This window comes from Erpetoichthys calabaricus, chromosome 7, assembly GCF_900747795.2.
Source record: "Erpetoichthys calabaricus chromosome 7, fErpCal1.3, whole genome shotgun sequence".
NCBI lineage: Eukaryota > Metazoa > Chordata > Cladistia > Polypteriformes > Polypteridae > Erpetoichthys > Erpetoichthys calabaricus.
This window is the reverse complement of record NC_041400.2, coordinates 129,662,351-129,679,447: the sequence shown is the minus strand read 5'-3', so window position 1 is coordinate 129,679,447 and position 17,097 is coordinate 129,662,351. Positions and strand designations below refer to the sequence as shown.

The following is a 17,097-nucleotide window of genomic DNA, read 5'->3' as shown; positions in this document are numbered from 1 at the left end:
ACCAACTAAGGAAGCATGTACCAGAAATTAAAAGACCCATTGTCCGCAGAAATCCGCGAACCAGCAAAAAATCCGTGATATATATTTAAATATGATTACATATAAAATCCGTGATAGAGTGAAGCCGCGAAAGGCGAAGCGCGATATAGCGAGGGATTACTGTATAATGCACCAAGTCGTCCGACCGTGGGATACAAACGACAGAGCACCGCCCGAGAACTCGAACCGCTAGACAGACACGCCCACCAACTCTAAGAGCACCAACTCTAATACGCCTGCCTGCCTGACTGTTACCAGCGTTCACCGCAATGTACTGGAGTGTAAAACCATCACAACTATCAGACGCTATCTATATCTAAGAAGATATATAGATACTCATTATTCCCCAGCACGCGTCCAGCCACACTCTCAAGGCATTCACAGTGCCTGCTCATGTGCCCGGACGCAACAACTCGCCACACACAAATCTTGCTTAATTTGACTCAACATGGGAAACCTCACCCTGCCCGGACACGGAGAGGATTGACAGATTGATAGCTCTTTCTGGATTCTGTGCGTGGTGTTGCATGGCCGTACTTAGTTGGTGGAGCGATTAGTCTGGTTAATTCCGAAAATGAATGAGACTCCCTCCTGCTTAATAGTTACGCGATCGCCAAGCGGTAGGTGTCCAACTTCTTAGAGGGCCAAGTGGCTTTCAGCCACGTGAGATTGAGCATTAACAGGTATGTGATGTCCGGTTCTGCACGTGCGCTGCACTGAATGGATCAACGTGTTTCTACCCGCCGCCAACAGGTGCGGGTAAACCTTTGAACCCCATTCGTAATGGGCACCGGGGCTTGCAATTGTTCCCCACGAACGAGGAATACCCAATAAGTGCGGGTCATACGCTCCCTCTGAATACGTCCCTGCCCTGTGTACGCACCTAACCCCCCCCAAACCTCCGCTACTACCATGGTCGAGTGACTTGGTGGATTATATATAGAAAAGCAGCCGGAACCGCAAAGAACAATGAAAGGACAACGTGGCTCAGAGGTGCACAGACGACAGTTGCACGACCGGTGCACAGCGATCGGGTCATAGATAGCATTGTTGCAATGTTACTTTTCTTGGTGGCTTATTATATTACGGATGTTTCACATGTTCATTTTTTTCCCTGTGCTTAAATGACACTAAAAAAGTGTTTCTCAACTGTGACTCCGGAACATCTCAGTACGCAAGCTATATTAAGCGTCAACAACAAAGACTCGCTACACCTTAATCTACAAGTACTGACACTTATCCCTACCGACGAAGTAACTTTCACCAGCGTGCCTTCTTCGTCACAGACGATCCCACTTTCAGTCACGGACAATTGTATGTTGCTTTCTCCAGAGGTCTATCTTTTCATTCACTCACAGTGGTATCCACAAACCCACGCCATTTGGACAACTGTGTTGTTAAGGAATTGTTCACCCATCAATACATAATTATGCGGCGTATGCTACGCCGCGGGTTGGCTAGTTTATTAGATTTTGGAACTGTAATCAGCATCAATGCCCAATGACAATTATTGACCAGACTAGCAACTATCAAGCTAAACCAAACGAAACTAATGAAGACACGGGTTCTAAGACCTTACAGCTGAAAGGGTCCCCAAAAGTTTTCACATACAACATTTACTCTTTTTTTTTTTTTTTTTAGTAATTTTTCAGTTTATCAAGTAAATTGTAACTACTGTTTATAATAATATTTTCATTGAAAAGCGCCATTGCTTTTGTTTCTTTCTCATCAAAGTTGTAGCTACAATTTTTACTTCAAATATTATCAATATGTAAGATTGTAATTTGTCAGAGCTTTTGCATGGAATGGTATACTGGAAATTATATTTATATTTGTACTGTACTGTATTTGTAATGCAGAAAGTTTTATAAAGGCGGGCTTACCTCCAATATTTTTTATTACCAAGAAGAAGTTACCTTTGTCAATGCATGGATTTTTCCAGGGGAATTTTTGTCTGCACCCTGAGCTGTCATTACTGTCAATAAATCTTCCATCATACAAATAATGTATTTAACTCAATTAATTTTATTGGTCTAGCATTCTATGTAATAATTACTAAAACAGGATGACCAAGAAGCAACATGCACACATATAGAAAAAAATCAAGAAAAGGACAAGGAACCATCATACAATATATACAAAGAAATAAATAAATACTCTGAAATATATTACTTTGCAGACAAATAATGATAGTTTTAGCTGATATCGACATAATAAAAACATTTAACACAAGTCATTAAAAATAGTTTTTTACAGTAACCATTTTTAGTTTTACCTGTTTACCTTAAAACATCATTTGGAGGTAGTTTTTAAATTGGACATTCATTCAACATGGCATGTACACATCATGTTTACAGTGTTTTGATGATTTTCTTGTTTATTTTATGGATAGGTGTCCAGACAAAGGTGATCCAGAAGCATCCTTAACATTTAATACTACATTCAGTGTTCCTGACACTGAATACAGCCAGTCACCATGGTCTGGAGGAGTAAAGCTGAGGCCCAAAAAAAAGGTAGGATACGTAGAGTGAAAGTCAAAAAAGGTGACAATAAAATGTGAATCTTGTATATCTTCCATTGTTTTACATGTCACACCATCTGGAAAAAAACATTTTAGCCATTGTAAGACTTTAAGAAGAGATTTTAGTTAATTTAACAAAGTCACTTACACACACCTCAAACAACAAACGAGAAGTAAAATGTGTCGCCTTTCATCATCAAATGTTTTACGTAATCCAGTTCTTGTATGCAGCATTCTCTAATATAGGTTTTCTGATAGAAGAAACTTCAAATCAAAAAGTCCTGACATCTTTTCAATATACTGTATAAAGTTTACATAGTTTGTAAAAACTGAAATTTTTTATTTGCTGTATTGAACATTATTAACACTCTATCCAATGTTTGTCCTGCCAGTATGTTTATATGGTATTGGATATCAACCATCAGTAAAAGTGATCACACTTAGACATGCTGTAGTAATGATGCAACCTGTATAAATTCTACAGTCAGGACATAATTTTATTTAATATTTACTCAACTGCTTTTTGAATGTATTACTAATAATTAATTCTGTAAACTGTGGGGTGCAATCTTCAAGTACATGACAATAACTACACAAAAAGCAAGTGAAGCCTTCATAAGTCCATCATAATAGCTAAGGCACACTGAAATTGCAAAAAATTTACTTAATTCTATGTAGTTTAAATTCTTGCATCATTAACAAGGAATGGCATCAATGCAGCATGAGCTGGCATTCATTATTCCAACTAGCAGCTTCAGCGCCAGCTACAGGGAACCCTATAAAAAGGGCACCATGCCATAGTCACACTGTCACAATTCTAGGGTAGCTTAAGTAATCAGTCCTTTTAAGGATAGTAAACTAACCAAAAGAGTGGGAGAAATGACCAAAAAGCCACTGGGTCAGTACTGGAAGGACTACACAGCGCTACAGTATTAAAAATTTTAAAATTCGAAAATGTAAACATTAGTTTTATTGAAATAGTAATATACTTAAACACAATTTCATTTTTTATATTTCATAATATCCACAAAGAGCAACATGATCTGACAAAATATCTTTCTAACCATTCATCCATTTTCCTAACCCACTTATACAGGACAGGGCCGCAGGGCAGCTGGACCCTATACCAGAAAGCAGCATAGGGTGCAAGACAGGAATGACAGCAACACCTGGACAGGGCACCAGTGCATTGCAGGGTGAATAAACACACGAAAACACACATACACACACACACACACACACACACACACACATACACTAGAGCCAATTTAGCTGCACCACTTACGACAAGAAATTACACTCAACTAAGTTAATTTTTAAACATTTTGTTACTAGTATATTTGAATGTACTTTAGCTTAAACTGCAGTAAAATACTGTACATTTTGGTTTTTATATTTGACTATAGTATTTGGCGAGAAAATATAATTTTGATAAATAATACTGTTGTTTTTTGTTGTGTTTTTTTTTGTGTGTGCTACAGTTTGCACACCTTCAGAGCAAGTATTACAATTCAACACCCTTAGACCAAAATTTGCATAGTTGCTCCCTATGACCATACAGGCAAGATAGACAACTTTAGAACACAAAATTTTAACTCTGGGAGTCCCAGCTTAACATTACTTACCCAGGCAACTCTGTGTTCTGCTTCTATCCAATGTAATATAAAAACAAATATTTTGCACTTTTACAGTTGAGTGTTGGGTGAGGCTTGATTGAGTGTGGAAGTGTAGCACAAAACAAAGGAGAATCAAAGGGGTTGTCGTTTAACTCCTGCTTTGTTGGATTTTCTTCAATATTTAAGCACTACAAACCTGAGCTGGTCAAAGCTCATATGGAGCCCTTGTGTCCCCCTCAGTGTCCAGAGTGCAAGCCCCGTGAGTTACCAAAACAGAGCCTCTCAGTGTCCATAGGGCTTCCGGGGAAGTTAGGAGGGTCACCACTTAAAAACACATAAATCTTTGCTTTCTTTCCTTAACCTGTTGTACAAATACTGTATACCCTGGAAAAGCTGCATACTTTGGATAGTTATATATATTTATACAAAAATATATAATATAGATACAAAACAAAGTCAAATTTAAACACATAAATATATGCACTATCTACAATTTATTTGCAAATAAGCCTAAGTACCTATTGCTACCTGTTAAGTTTGTATATTGAAATAATTTTTATATTTGATCTACTTTTATGTGTTTCTATTTTCATTTTGCTTGTATGTATAGTTTTATGATGATGTTAAAATTGGGAAGAGGTTTATTGTGACTTCATATTTTTCATATACATGATGTAGGATAATTTCTTTTTTGTTCTTCACTTTCTGTTGGGTTTTGTGTGTGTTTTGATTGTTTTTTTTTTATTAAAGTGTTGTTACTTTTTTCAGTGTTGATGTTTATTCATGTTTTTCTTCCATGGACTACATTAATCTAATTGTTGGTGTCATGTTTTCTGGTAGAAATTCAGTGGTATTAGGGCCTGTGGATAGCAACATTTTTACTTCATGAAATTGTATAGCATCCATGCAAAGGGATAATAATTTACTGCTTGTTAACATATCATGTTGATACACTTCATAGTTGTATTTTAATAGTTTGTATGGAATTTGAGTTGCCTGTAAATAACAAAAGTATCTATCTTTTGAACATAGCTTTAAAAAAATAAAAGAGTATTAATCTTGATGAAAACATTTAATTTTCATTAAAAATAACAAACACTGTATTGATTTATGATCAATGAAGTAGGAGGCTATAGTGAACTAAAATATGCATTATCATCATGGAAATATTTATGCAATTGGCAATATTTATGTAAGTATTGATTGCGCACTTTGGTCAGCGGCTGTTGTATGTAAAGTGCTTTATAAATAAAGTTGACTTGACTTGACTTGACACATTACATTTTGTAGTTAGTAATGGATAATTAAAAATAAAAACTAATTAGTTACAGTATTATATAAATTGTAAACAAGCAAATAATGGGTTATTTTATCACTGAATTTTGTAAACAAGCAAATAATGGGTTGTTTTATCACTGCATTATATCTGGAAGTACTGCTACATCAAGGTGGGAATTGCCTCATTTGTACTTAACTTAAAAAATGCTCCATTATGTAGTATTGTGTAGGGAGGGGCACGGGAACAAAACTGTTTTCTGTAATTATCAATTGTTGTTGGAAGATGTCTTACCCTGATTTTCATTGGCAGTGTCAGCCAAAACATAATATTTCTCAGAATATGTTCACCAGACTTTAGGGTAAAGATGTTTTGCAGTTAAGTTACGAGATAGGTGGGTGGTCAGGGTGCTGAGATGCATGCTTAATTGTGGGAGGTTTGTAATTTGCAGTGGTGCCATGAGAATTATATAAATTTAACTATTCCTTCTAAATCATTTAATGTAATACAATGCAAATTTAACTTCATTAATTATTAGGTTTTTGTCCATACAATGTATGTACCAGTAAATTAAAAATAATAGGAAATGAACCCTTGTTTAGTCTTGCATAATTCAGAAAATGTTCCTCATATCACATCTTGTTACTTTCTGTGCTTAAATCTGTGCCCTGAATTCATGCCTCTTGTAGTCTGAAGACTAGAATTGCATGGGGTATACCTTATCAAAGATCCTTTTTTAAAGTGAAAGTTTTTTTTTTTAAATAATACAGCAAGAAGAATTCAGTAACACTCTGAACAACACTTTAGTCAATTCATCTTTCTTTTTAATTAAGAAAATAAATTTCAGATGCTACATCTCCCGAGTGTCCTATAAAATTGAAAAAGATTATTTGAAGTACATAACACACAGTTTGGTACATCGTCTAACTTTACTCTAGGTGTGCCTTATAAGAGGAGTCCTTAGTTATCTTATCATGTAATAGAGATCAGAATGACCCATGTTTAAATGATTTAATTTGTTTTAATATTTGCGTTTAGGTTTGTTCTTATGTGGAGCAAGTCGCTGAGAGAACATTAATGTGATTTTTTTCACAATAAATTAATAAACTTTCATACTTTTGTTCAGTCACGGCACCAATGTTAAACACACAAAACATGTTGAACATGTTTTGGTTCTTGAATACCAATAAATGATTTATGTTAATTAATCATCAAAAAATAAACCTGTAATTTTCCCCTTTCCTTTCTGCGTATGAAGCTGTCTTGCAGATGAGACCAGATTTACTTCACGTTTGCCTTTACTTGGAGGTGAACTTTGGTTGACTAGGACCGGAGCAAATCAACAGGATGTATATGAATGATACAACATCTGGACTGATGTGTCAAGCAGTTTCTACATTTACATGCTTGGCTGATGCTTTTATCCAAGGCAACTTATAACATTTATGATACAACTGGTTAGATTTCTTTTGGTTTTCCAATTGGACCACAGGCAGATCAACCGACTTGCTCAGGGCCACACAGTGTCAGTAGCAGGATCTGAACCCATAACTTCAGGGTTTGAAGTCCAAAGCCTTAACCACTACACCACTCTGTCTATCTCCTGAAGTTTCTATAAAATTCTCATAGCCTCATTGTATATGAACATAAAAACAAATCCATTACGTGAAGTGCATATTTCTCCATTTTCTGTTTGATTACCTCAATTTATGTTCTTGGAGAATCCACAGTTAGTCTCTGCTGGAAGTGTAAATCAATTTCAAGCATTCCTGTTAATGGTAGTGAATAAAATCACCCCTCCTTACTCTTGTGGTAAAAAGTAAGAGTACAGCCAATCCATAGTGGAAAGGAAAAGGTTATTCTTTTATTGAATGGAAGCTGTCCATTCAAAATAAAAAATACAGATAAGCAGTTTCTTGAGGTGATGTCCAAGGTTAAGGTGGAAATGAAAATGATGCTGCACAGTTTTCATAATAACGTGACACTCCCTGGAGACAAAAATGTTCTTGTTTAATTCTTAATTAAAAATGTAACACATATTCATATATAATAGGAATGTGACAGCTCTAGTTTGTAGTATGCTGGAGTAAATTATTTCATTACTAGGCCTAAAGTCCCAACCAGGCCACAACTCTGTTGAGCTTTAAGTTAGGAGAGTATATGTTGACAGCAAATAAATGAGCAAGTGGAAGAGGAGCCAGAGGTGGTGAAAAGAGATGAGAGAAGTGATTAGAGGAGTGTTTGAACTATACATTGGCAGGCAAGGGCTCTAGGGACACAAAGCATTGGTCAAAAGCAAGTCCTGTCTATGCGTGCTCATATACAAGCAAGTTATATATTTTACAGTGTTAGTTTTGTATTGTGCTTATTACTTCTTTACAAAATTAAACTGTGTGCTTTATTTTTGTAATAAATCTACCTGTTTTTGTATATTTTGGTTTCTTTTTTAAGTCTCTTTTTTGATTTTGAGGACAGCTAAAGAGCACATATTTTGTTCAAAATGGACAGAGCATTTTGTCTCAGTCTCTGTATTCATTCTAACATTAGTGGTTTCAATAGGTTCTCTTACAGAAGGAAAATGTCTGTTCTCACAAGAGAAAAGACTGAATTTGATGGGTCATCTGTGGAAAGAAGCATTTTGATCAACAAGAAAAAAACATTTTAAGTGCTTAGAAAATCAGATGCTTTTTAATGCTATATGACAATGAAGAGCATTAAAATAAAATACTGCTTAGATTTTTGTCAATAGCTAATCAGAACAGTAATGCAGAACCAAAGTCACCAAAGAATTATTGCGTAATAGCTTACTGAATTAAAACTCTATGCCTGCTAAAGAAAGAAAAGACAATGATTTTGTCAGAACAGCTAAATTCCATTCACACCAAATCCAATCATAATTACTGCACGGACCTGAAACTTAACATCTGTGGTAATTGAGCTCAATCAAAGTTAATCCTTAAAATTCAATCAATTTAATTACATTAGATCGGAGGACAGAACTAGTAATCAGAAAAATAACAAATTCATGGTTCCTTCAATTACAGCAAATAATACACATCGTAAGGCAGCAAAGCACCCTCAAACTACCACCATGTTTTATTTTTGGTATAATAGTTTTACTGTAAATTGCAGTGTTTCCTTTAAAAAGGATACAGTTTGACCCATGTCATCCTAAAAGTTCCACTTTTGTCAAATTTGTCCACAAAGCATTCTCCCAACATTTGCTGGATTCATCAAAGTGATTCGTAGCAAATATGAGATGAGCAGTTCTGTCATTTGTTAAATGTGTTTTTTACTTTGTTACTCTCTGTTGAAGTCCATTTTCTCCTAACGTGGTTTTGCTATAAGCAATCCCGGCCGTGTCCACTTAGCTGACTCTAATTATCCTTGAATTGCTCTGATTTAACTAGGGGGCAGTAACTTTTGCACACAGTACCAGTTAATTTGTTAATGTTCTAATAAGTTGTTTTTTTTTAAGTATTTGCATTCACTATAATGAAAATCCTTGTATAAACTCTTGATTATTTCTATTTTGAATAATGACTCTCCCATTATGAAACAGCCATATGTTGGGACAATGTATTTCTTAGTGAATGTTTCTCCTCCTCTGGTAAGCCTTACAAAAGCATGGTATCTCCAGACAACAGGGTTCTGAGGATCATTGAAGCACAATAATGGGAGTGGCCACCCATGCAGCAGGCCATTAATGAACCTCACCTCAGGGTCACTTATGTCAAAAAGAACCTTGCCTGAAACATGAATTGCTTTGACCCATTCTTGGAGCCAGTTTTGGAAGGGTTTTTGTCTGTGGGGTCTGGGTAGCCCACATAGTCCAGTTATGCTCAGGTTGATAAAACCATATGGAGCCTCCACATGGGATTACCACCCACAGGGTGAAGGATCTCAGGGCCAGGTGCAATCCTGAGGCAAGAATATGACAGATTCCTCCTGGGGACAATTAAAGAACTGTCTGTCCGTCCATCCATCCATCCATTCAAGCACACTAGATGTTGACAATTGAAACAGGCTCTTGTGACATAGAATATAATTTATCTGGTGGGAAAGTAGGTTTTGAAGGAGGCTGTAAAATACACAATACATATAGTTGGACACACCTCTACACATAGCAATTGCACTGGATGGGTTGGATTCATGTCTGTGAAACACTGAAAGAACACATTTTCGATACCTTGGGACTGTTAGGCTGGAGTTGTGGCCCCCATTTTTAAAAAAGCAAAAAAAAAACAAAGAAGTTGTGTTCCATTTACTTAGAAGCCTTCCTGGAAGCCAGTACTGAGTTGTGGTCACAGGCTTGACATGAAGTGTAGCCCATTCAATGTGTGAATTGGGTACATTTTGTTTCCTCTCTCGATTATTATTATCATGGACAGTATATATATGAATGTGCAGCTGAGAGGTAGAGTGTGTTCAGTTTGGCAATCTCAGAATTTCATTTGTGTTGTTTGCAGATGGTTGTCTTCTTTGTACTTTGTGAACATGCCAAAACAGTTTACAGTTGAATGTGATGCTGTTTGGATAAGAATTATCACCGCCAAATGTGAGGTCATGGTTCTTTTCTAGGACAGAATGGCCAGTTCCTTTCATTTAAGGGATACTCACCAGCTTAAACTGGAGGAATTCATGTGCTTCAGGGACTTTTTCGCAAGTGAAAAAAGGGGATCATAACTTGGACCAATGAATTGGTGCAATAGCATGTTTGTGGATATTGTACCAGACTGTGGTGAGGAAACAGCACCAAACTCCTCAAAGCTTCCAATTTGTCAGTCTATATAACCTTCCTCAGCCTTTGTCACAAACTCTGAATGGTGACCAAAAGAATACAATTACAAAATGAAGCATCCAAAATTAGGCTCCTGAACAAGAATGCATTCTGTGTAAACAAGAGATTTACCATTGACTTATGGTGATACATAGATAACTCGGTAAGTTTAGGCACATAATAAAATAAACTGGTTGAAGTTCCCTTATATGGCTATTTCTTACAACTGAAAAAATTTACTGTACAAATATGTCTATAAATGATTGTCTTTAATTTTCAGAAGAAAGACGTCAGAGATTAGAAGTCAGGAAATGCCTGATACTTACTGCTTCAGACCTCTGGGACTGGGTGTCACAGTTTTTGTCACTGCATGAATCTAGTGCTATTTAGCATGGGTCACACTTATATAGCACTAAGTTATGCTTTACATCTTCTTTCCTACCTGTTGTCAGCTTTTAAAAAAATCAAGGTTTTAACAGATATAGCTGGCATTGATAACTTTGCTATTATATTATTTAGATAAAGTTAATTAATTAATCAAAATAAAAACAGAAGATACTGAAACTGTGTTATAGGGCTAAGCCTATACTTTATACTATGTATGCATTTCTGAATCTATTCAGCTATATTATGAAATCTATTTAATCCAGACAGAGGCTTCAATAGATTTCTCAGTAGCAGCATCAGGCCCTCATCACAGATAAAGCAACATTCATTGTTAGACAGGTTTCTCTGCCGAGCTTAGAGCACAGAGTACCTTTGAGATATTCTTTATCAAATACAGGGTGGGGCCTAAAGATCTCCCACATTTTGAGGGACAACTGTGTAGGCTGTAGTGGGGGTAGAAGATGGGGTAGGTCTCATTCAGTAGGATAGGCTTTACCATTCTCAGTACCCATCATGAGTTGGACTGGTGAACATCGGGGCTTTGTTGTTCAACCATTCTGTGATAGCGATGCAGAGAGATACACGCTTCGCGCTCGGTCAAAATGCATAAGTACCAGATCGGAAAACAATTTTGCTATGGTTTCTAAGCTTCAGGCAACTGGGTCCTCACTGAAAAAAAATCACCTGGCAGACCTAGGACCATTAGAACGCCAGAAAATGTGGAAGCAGTAAGAGCATCCATTCAGCAATTGTCAAGGCGTTCCGTTCAGAAGCATGCCATGGCACTGGGGATATCAAGTCTGAGTTTGAGGAGGATTCTGTGCGCAAATTTAAAACTTCATCCTTCCTGCTGCAACTGTACTTCTGGGTAGTAATGAGGCTTACTTGCATATTAGTGGAGCAGTAAACAAGCAAAATATTTGCTACTGGGCTGAACATAATCCTCTTAAACTCCACGAATGACTGCTCCACTCTCCTCGCGTAACTGTTTGGTGTGCAATTGCTGACTTTGGTGTGATCGGCCCATACTTTTTTGAGGAAGGTGATGCAACAATAACTGTGACCGCCAACCGGTACGTTGAAATGTTGGAGACTTTTCTGTGCCCCAAACTGGGTGATGTCGATACAGAACATGTGTGGTTTCAACAGGACGGGGCCACAGCTCACATAGCACAACGTTCGCTCGGAGTGTTGCGGGAAATGTTCCCTGGGCATTGGAACTCTTTAAGGGGAAACATGGGGTGGCCAGCACGGTCACTTAAGCCCATGTGACTTTTTCCTTTGTGGATACCTAAAGGAAAAGGTTTTCAAACATCATCCTCGATCTCTTGAGGGTTTGAAGGAAAGGATCAGACAGGAAATCGACACCATTCCACTTGAGATGACCTGGAGAGTGATGGAGAACTTCCGGGAACGTCTTCAAGCAATGTATTGCCAGCAATGGCCGCCATTTGTCTGATATGATTTTTAAAACCCATTAAAACAAAACTGTTTTTTATGTACTTTTCAGAAATATGTAAAAAAAAAATTTTTACATAGCTTCATTCATTTTTATACCTCTGAAAATGTGGGAGATCTTTATGCCCCACCCTGTATACAGTATCCAGAAATATGACTCTGATTCTGCCAGTTGCCAACACTTCATCAGACCCTTCAGCAGGAAAGGGATAGCAAGTCTACAACGTCTGATGCAGAGGGTCAATGGCCATATTATCCTGAGGTGTCAGGCAATGGTGGCTGCAGGAGGTAGTAACACATGAAATACTGAATGACTACAAGATAAGTGTTGTTAATGTTAACGGTTGTTGGTATTTTCCTGTTAATTTTTGTTTTATTTGTATATTATTCTTATTTGTTTATTATTTCCACAATGAAGGATGAAATTTAAGTCTAACAACACTTATCTATCAGAATATAGACATTTGGGAAGTGTTTTATAATAGTCATGAATTAGTATAAAAAGTTTCAGGTTATAACATTCTTATTCTGTAGTCCATTTTTGTACATTTTTGGAAAGGCAAACCAATTCAAATTAACAAAAATTATATTTGTTTATATCATTGTCTGATGTAATAAAAAATACATCTCAAAGTAATTGTATTGACAGAGAGAGTAAAGTATTACAGAGTATAGTATGGGCTTTTTGTCTTATACATGAAATCTGACAAAAAATGACAGATAAAGACAAAATGGGTGACCAGTTCTCAGAATGCATGGGAAATATCAGTAGAATAAGGAATTTCTACAAAATTCTAGTTTAATATCTCAACAAAAGCAGGTTTAGTCAAATAATGCATTACCTTTTATGTACTACTTAATGTATTCCTTTGTTAATATCCCCTCAAATGTAAAACATGTTCAAAGAAAATAGTGCAACTTCACTTTAGAAATCCATATATGAAATCTCAGATAACAACATAAAAATGATTTTCAGAAAAAATAACATGATATCCTAGGGACTGGAGCCAATTCCAGCAGCCTTGAACCATTTTACTATTCCACAGAAAGACTTCCATAATATTAAGTGTATCAGTAACGTTACCAAACAAGCATGTAGGCCAAACTTGCTGTAAAAGGGTAAAACTGTATTCCCACTGCAACTCCTTAGAAACCTCATTTTAATTTTCCCACTTGTTACAGATTACTTTTCTGCACCTCCAAAAAATCTTTACTACACAAAACTAGCTCTTTTATATAAATAAGAGTGCTAGGCTAAAGAACTTTTGTTAACCTGTTTCAAAGAAAGTCCTTCAGTTTAAAATAGGGTATACGTTATGTTTATGGCTTAAGTGAGCTCAGTATTCTTACATTATAATTGATTTGTAACTGTTCTTGATAGATTTTAGAATATAATATATATTTTAGCAACCTCTGTATATATGTAGTACTATAAATGATAAAAGAAAGTAGTGGGAAATATTGTGTGGAGCTTCTTAACTCATTACAGGATGTTTACTTCATGCATTCTCTTGTGATCCTAACTGATAGCTGATTACTTACTCTTGTGAGAGTCGCTTTTTCATGCCTGCTTTGCTGCTAAAGCATTTCAGCCAGATTGCTCTAAAAGTTACATTCAGTAAAATGGAGCTGCTAGGAGCATTCTACCGCAGCACTTTGCAGAAGAAGAAGAAGAGGGAGATGATTAAAAAAAAATTGGTGAAATCCCCATTAGCAAATAATGTTGATAGCATTGGCTTTATTTCCAGGGTGCTGCGACTTGCATCCAGGTAATTTTATTTGTTTATTTTTAAGCAATACAGTACATTTAAGTGTTAATTGCTACTATTGGCAGGTTTTTGTGACATATATTATATGCAACACTGAATGCAATTTTAGTTTAAAAAGCCCTGAAATTGTTTTTTTATTTGATTGCACTCTACTGTATTGTTGCTGTGATGAAAATTACTGTAAAAAGTGCTGGAATTTCTTTTAGTAGTCCTGTTATTATTGTGATAATAAAACAATACTTTATTACAAAATGTGCCAAAATTGTTTTAAGTTGAAGATTCTTATTCTTAATTGATTTTAGTACTATAACTTGTTATTAAAAGAGATTTATCATGATAGATATAAAATTGTACATTCAGAACTGTACAATATTTATGGCATGTTCCGTAGAAAGAAAAGGAAAACTTGTTTTATATTTATAAACTGTCTTCAATTATGAATGCATCACTAACTGCTGAAATAATTAATCATCTTAAAACTTTTCAGGGCTTATCACACTGAGAACCCCAAAGAATGCTGCAATAGAACATACTCCAGATCTGTTTGCTTAGAGAATATTTCACCAGCTTCCCTGACAAAAACATAGTCATCTATGTGGTTCAAATTTATATAAAGACACAAAAAATGTATATATATATATATATATATATATATATATATATATATATATATAAAGAAAGTGTTGTAGAATTTAGTTTTGTTTGTTTTGTTTGTACTTAATGTCAATTCTACTTTTCTTTCCCTATTTTTGGTAACAAATGAAAAAAGAAAAAAAGATGCAATAATCTCAACTGTCTATCAATATAAAGGCATAAAGTTTAGAGTAATAAAAGTAGAATTTTATAGTGCTTGAGCTATACTATTTAAATGTATACAACACATAATGACACACAGTACGTTTATTTACTGCAGTTCACACCTTGAGCCTACACCTAGCGTGATATGGGGTAATCAGACGACTGGGCCCCTTGGTGTGGGCTTCTGTGCAGAACTGGCCAAGATTAAAGACCGCAGTGTGGCTTGCAACTGTTGATGTGCATCTTGATTGATGTGCGGATTTTAAGAGGCAAGCAAAAAAAGAATAATGAAAAAAACAGTTGTCATTTATGAGTCATCTGTGAAACAGGTCAAATGTGGTGCAGGGAATAGTATCAGAAAAAGTACAAGACAAAAATTAATCCAAAAGCTAGGCCTGAATCAAAAATCGTCAGAATCACAAAGGAGTTTAACAAAAGGCTACAAAGACTAAAAGAAACACAGAACATCTACAGATTCTCCATCAATCTTTAATTTCCCTTGTGTTCCCTTCATGTAACTGCCACATGAGACTGACAGTAATGTTCAGGGGCAAATTAAAGGCACAAGGAGTGGCTTGAAACTTTTGCTCATATTCTAGTAAATATCTTGAGCTCATTTAGCACCAGCAATTTGCATAAGCATACTGAGTTTCATGGAGAAATAGTGAGAGCCCAAGTTTTGTGATGCCCCTGTTTATTTTCATGGGTACTTAACATGTTAGGTTTCATAATGATAGGTTATAAGCGGTTATACAGTAAATCAGATTACATAAAGGGAATAATCCTAATTTGAACCTTTATCGATGTTAATGGATTTAGCAGTTTTTCTTCACTGAGAATTGAAAAATTAAAATGGGGGATAGCAGAAAGAAAAAAAATAAGTGAAAGAACACATTACATTTGAACATTTTTTTTGCTTCCATATGTTATGATAATTAACTGGCAGCATATACTGTATATTGCACTGTTCCAGCCTTATTTGACTCTATAGTTAAATCAACAAGGTTCTGAAAGATTGTGGATGGATGGATGGATATTTTATTAGACACCTTCTTTTCTATTGACTGTGTTTATCTTTTTTGCCTCAAAACTTCAAGGATCTTTGTAAAAGTATACACTCTTTGTTCTTGTTCTTAGTTTTAAGAGATTCAAATTGAAATATACTTAAAGGAATACTTCACCCAAAAATTATAATTTTGTGATCCATTACTTACACCATATTGTTTATAGTAATGTTCTAGAAAAAAAATGTATCTTGTTTTTATGGAGGGCAGAGATAGCAAAGTTTCTGGCACAATGCTGAACAAACCTGTGTTGCACAATCTGAGAATTAGATGTCCAGTCGTATGCTCACAACATCCAAAATCTATGTGTTTTGGCTAGAATATTATTAAATCAGTTCTGGATAGTCATGTCATGAATTCCTAGAGAGCATGTTCAAATGGGATTAAGCTTTTTGTTTAAAGACTCACCACTCTCCTCATTCATTAGTCATTGGTAAGCTACAATGCTGTATTTCTGGAGTTTTCAATCACAGTGTGTTTTCACTCACTCTTCTTTGCTAATTGTCCCTGATCTGCAGTGTTGATGTGATGTGAAGCACCATGCCAGCCATAGAATGAGCTCTTACTGTGCAGGACTCCTGACCAATGAATGAGACAGGAGGCAGGTCTTCAATTCAAATGCTTTTCGTTTGAGCACAGTACTCCTGTATTTAAGAAATGATTTTCAGGAAGTTGTTAATTAAACAGTATTTAGGCCAAAATATAGTATATATGTTTAGGATATTGTGAGCATACAACTGGATATCTCACATATGGATTATGTGATGCAAGTAACAGAGATTTTTTTTTTGTTCTTTATTTCACATTATACAATTTCTTGTATTAGGAATTTGTTAGTTTTCGCATACCCCTTGGGGTCAGAGCGCAGGGTCAGCCATTGTACAGCGCCCCTGGAGCAATTACAGGTTAAGGGTCTTGCTCAAAGGCCCAGCAGAGTAGGATCTCTTTTGGCAGTGACGAGGATTCGAACCGGCAACCTTCTGGATACCAGCACAGATCCTTAGCCTCAGAGCCGCCATGGTTTCATGGATGTTTTAATATAGTTTTTGTTTCTTCAGCATTGGTCCCTATAGAAGCCTAGTTTGTCAGGTCTTTTTCTCGACCATTACAACAAACAACACAGGGTAATTAACACATAGAAAAATTATCATTTTTGGGTGGAGTATTCCTCTAAATAAGTTAAGTGTGTACTTCATGGTTATGACTCTGACAGGATGAAACTATGTCAATGATGTGTTTTATTTTTAAAAGAGCTAAATAAGTTTCTAAGAAAAAAATAAAAATAATAGTTTAATTCAGTGTAAACTACAACACAAAGCATGATTACTTTTGAATATTGTCTCCTTTTGAACATTGTGTCACCTGACTGCACCTTTTGCAAATATTTCT

General features: G+C 35.8%; 1 protein-coding gene across 5 annotated transcripts in view; it reads left to right on the top strand.

Annotated features, from left to right (window-relative positions):
• Nucleotides 1-17,097, top strand: part of shroom3 (shroom family member 3) — a 335,910-nt gene that overhangs the window by 285,123 nt on the left and 33,690 nt on the right. Inside the window, exon 3 of one of the 5 annotated variants that reach the window (XM_051929651.1) lies at nt 2,432-2,550. The exons of 3 other annotated variants lie outside the window; for them this stretch is intronic. In XM_051929651.1, coding sequence (XP_051785611.1) covers nt 2,432-2,550 — 119 coding nt within the window. Of the gene's footprint in view, nt 1-2,431; nt 2,551-13,549; nt 13,847-17,097 lie in introns of those variants that run through there. One more of the 5 variants, XM_028805375.2, reaches the window with a different exon arrangement.